At 35.8% G+C, this 4,290-nt stretch overlaps 1 protein-coding gene across 1 annotated transcript; it reads left to right on the forward strand.

Moving 5' to 3' along the window:
- Positions 1-653: 653 nt before the first annotated feature.
- LOC135118437 (ecdysone oxidase-like) lies at positions 654-3,091 on the forward strand. Its single transcript, XM_064040506.1, has 3 exons — positions 654-777; positions 922-1,055; positions 1,310-3,091. Exons 1-3 carry the CDS (start codon positions 735-737, stop codon positions 2,888-2,890), a joined length of 1,758 nt encoding a protein of 585 aa, XP_063896576.1. The 5' UTR covers positions 654-734; the 3' UTR covers positions 2,891-3,091.
- Positions 3,092-4,290: the final 1,199 nt, after the last annotated feature.

Consider the following 4,290-nt stretch of genomic DNA (forward strand, 5'->3'; position numbering starts at 1 on the left):
CAGAACAAGAATTATGTAGTTTTAATTATTCAAGCCACGTATTCACTGGGAAACAATGTTTCAGATACACAGTTTCTGAAACATCACGTAGGTGTTTACAGCAACAATGTTTCGGAAACTGCCGTCCACACCGTCAGATGTTAACAATATGTCGCCCGAAGAAGTAGTGTTGTTGTGTGGTGCCTACATTTATTTGCATAAGTCCATTTCTAGTAAAAAGAAAAGAAAAAGAAAAGAGAAATTACTTGCTATGAAGACATTTATTTGGCGTTTATAAACAAATGAAACACGCGTCCACACTTGTATGCACATGTTGCGCAACTGATTATTATTTGTTTCAGAAACACGTAGATTTTGTTTCTGAAACAGTGTTTATAAACAATTGTTTCTCAGTGAATACATGGCTTTAATCCAATTAAATTAACATGAATTTTAAGACTGTGTTTTTGACAAATTAAAAACAAAAAGAAAATTGTGTTTTCATGTTGGCAAAATTTTGAATAAGAAATGTTCAGGTAAGTCAAACAAAGTTTTTAAACAACTAAATACATATTATTTGTTTGTTATGTCCTTGACCATGTTTGGTGTACAATAAAGAATATTATATTCTATGTTTGATATTACAAATACGGTTTGTTTCTTTTTATAGTAACGAGGCTTGCATAGCTCCAACGACGGGTGCAGGTCCAAGTACATTTTTGTCTGCTATTGAGTTCTTCTTGGCTGCACAATGTATGGTACAAACTAAGGATTGGCCAGTTGGGGCTGAACTTCAAGGTATGGTAGAGCAATTATATTTTTTTAATAATAGTACTTAGTTATATAAGATTTAATTAATTATTAAATAACGTGCTACTGAAATTTGTACATATCAAATTAAACTTACTACAAATTATCGTATTTTACATATCATTATTTCAGATTCTGAAGAGTATGACTTCGTAATCGTGGGTGGTGGAACAGCAGGTAGCGTGCTGGCCAACAGACTGACTGAAGTTGATGATTGGCGTGTACTCCTTATAGAAGCTGGTGGAAACCCGCCCATAGAATCTGAGGTAAGTTAACCTATTGATACAGTACATGTACAGATACTTGTAACATAAATATGTTTAATATATAAGTTATACAAAACATTAATTACTGGTAAAGTTGTTAAAAAATCTAGTTAAGTTTCTTAGTACGGATTATTGTATTGTGTTACCTGGAAACTGGGTTTTAGTGATTACAGTCGCTCTGCAAGCAAAAGTTTGAGATCAGTCAGCTGCACCAAATATGACCTTTTATTGAAATACATTTGCTTACTCCACAGGTTCCAGGTTTATCTACCAATCTATATGGATCGGACTTTGACTGGAAATATGCTACTGTGAATAATGGAATCACAAACCAAGCGTACAAGGGTGGAAACGTACAATGGCCGAGGGGTAAAATGCTTGGAGGCAGCAGCGCTATGAATGTGATGGCTTATGTACAAGGAAACCCTCATGATTACCAGACTTGGTACGACGAAGGCAACACCGAATGGCATCCAGATATTGTCAGAAAATACACCAAAAAATGCGAAAGTTTACAAGACCCTGTACTCTTGAGAAATCGCGCAGTTAAGAACCATTACGGTTGTTGTGGACCCGTAACTGTAAATACTTTTAACGTAACAAATACCACTGTGTATGACGGCTTACTCTCTGCATTAGACGAAATCGGTATGAAAAATGTGCCCGATTTAAATACAGTTGGTAACTTAGGTTCCGGGCGCTTTAGATCTACAGCTAGTAATGGAAAAAGAGTTAGTGCGGCAACAGCGTATCTAAATCCTATAGCAGGGTTCAGGAAAAACTTAAAGGTAGTTAAGAAAACTTTTGCAACGAAAATTTTGTTTCATGGAAAAAAGGCATGGGGTGTTCGAGTAAATCACAGTGGCACAGAGTTGACAGTTAAAGCAAAACGTGAAATTATTATCAGCGCAGGTTCTATAAATACACCCCAACTGCTAATGTTATCTGGTATAGGACCCAAGAAACATCTTGTAGATAAAAACATTGAAGTTATACTTGACTCTCCAATGGTTGGTCAGAACTTACATGATCATACTGCTGTAACCATTCCTGTATTTGCTGATGAACCTGAAAAAAGTGATGACGCCACAAAATATGTTGAAACTATAAGATACCTGTATGATCGTCAAGGTTATTTGGGAAGGCATGTCTATGGTGACATTACTGCATTTTACTCAGAGAAACGCAATGCTTCATATCCTGACTTCCAAGCGCTTGTCTTAGTTAACAAAAAGAATGATGAAAGTATAAAATCTTTTGCTTCGGAATTTGTGGAATCAGTAGAAAAATCAATATTAAAGCAAAGTCAAAATAAAGCACTAATTCAGCTTAGAGCAACTGTACTGCATCCATTTAGTAGAGGAAACATTTCACTGAACTCAAATAATCCAAACGATCATCCACTCATATATTATAATAACTATGACGATTCTAGAGATTTAGATCTTGCTGCAACTAGCATAGAAATGTTAGTGAAGATTGTAAATACGACTTTCTTCAAATCAATTAATGCAGTGCTAGGCAGGGTTGACATCGATGCCTGTAATGATTATGAATTTGGATGTACCGATTACTGGAAGTGTATAGCTATAAATTTTGCTACCACAGTATACCATCCAGTGTCCACAGCAAAGATGGGTCGTGATATAAGTAGTTCGGTGGTTGACAGTCGTCTGAAGGTGCATGGTATCTGTGGACTCCGCGTTGTGGATGCTAGTGTAATACCATCTATAATTAGTGGAAACATTCAATCTCCTACAATAATGATCGCTGAAAGAGCAGCTGATTTAATAAAAGAGGATTATAATAAGACAAGGCGAGTACACGATGTTTGAAGTGCAAATCCTCTTCAAATAAAAGCCACTCTAGCTTCATTTTGGATGGTAAAATTGTGAATAAATAGCATGAAGAGTTTAATTTTGTTTTCCGGATTAATTTATGTAGTACTTGTAATATAGGTATACGTTACACAATATATTTCATGTAAGTAATTAAAATCATTTAATATTTTAGCAATTAATTTGGTTCGTAATTTTGTATAAAGCATTAAATAAAATAACAGTTCGGATTTTGCTAGTAGTATTGGTTAAAATATCTCGCATTCCCAACCCCGAGAGACCACCCAAACGGCTCGCTAAAAATATATCCGACTACAAACTAAAATAACTTAACCGTTCATTTAGAACTGGCGAATACCGGAACTATAAAACAAAATTATCAAGCGAAAAACAATACCGTTGTTCCTATGGAATTTGACACGACAGTTTTTCGAGGTCTCATTTTTAATTACTTCCGTCATTTCGTCACAGGAGTCGGTCGCGGCGTGGCTTCAGCAAAATAAACAATGTAAGTACATTTGCTTCGCGTATATACAGATGTAGAAGAACAGAGCCGTATTTCACTTAGAAGACGGGAATTGTATCTGGGGAACAATTGTATTTTGCTTGCGCCTTTTTTCTGCGTTCTGCAGTCTTAGCTTCGAATAAACATCGCCATAAGGCCCTTGGGTGTTGTAAGACGAACTCAGGAATTAAATCATGATGATGAGTAGGAACACTAAATATGCCAGAGAGAACGCAGGGAAATAAAATGGAGCACTTTTAGCCAGCCATGAAGTATTAGATTGATTGATGTCTATGGGGAGCTCTGTGTTCAGTAAGATAAATTGCCAGTTGATATGACGATTTTATAGGTCTAAAGTGGTGTTACCTATTTTTGACAGCGATATTTTTCAGCATCATACCAGCTTATGCTATCATATCATATAGCTTATGTGAGGATTGTAGAATTTGATGAATAATTTTGACTTTCCTTCCTTATTTTAATATCCCATAGAAAATAATTTGCGCACCTGAATAAAACAGAAGAACATTTTATTGTAGATATAGAATAATGAGAAAACTTTATAGCCTAACCATGTAGAATTAATTGTGTTGTATTGTTTTGGGACAGACTGTGTATGTGCTTATCATGCCGATCTACAACGACTTCTAAACTCATCTACCTCTAACAGTGGCGACAACAATGATGACCAAAAATCAACAAAACGAGTACCTATATTCAAAATAAAGTACCCTAGACCACTTGCAGCCCAAAAACACAGATGCGGTTAGCCAGGAATTGTATTTTACTTACAAGACGACAACTGCCAAGGGAGAGATCGTGTTTCGTGTCCTGAATGTTTTTTCCCAAGTGAAGCAGGATTTTACTGTTCTCTAAAAGTAGTTTTGGCTTT

Source organism: Helicoverpa armigera, chromosome 2 (genome assembly GCF_030705265.1).
Source record: "Helicoverpa armigera isolate CAAS_96S chromosome 2, ASM3070526v1, whole genome shotgun sequence".
NCBI classification, from domain to species: Eukaryota; Metazoa; Arthropoda; class Insecta; order Lepidoptera; family Noctuidae; genus Helicoverpa; species Helicoverpa armigera.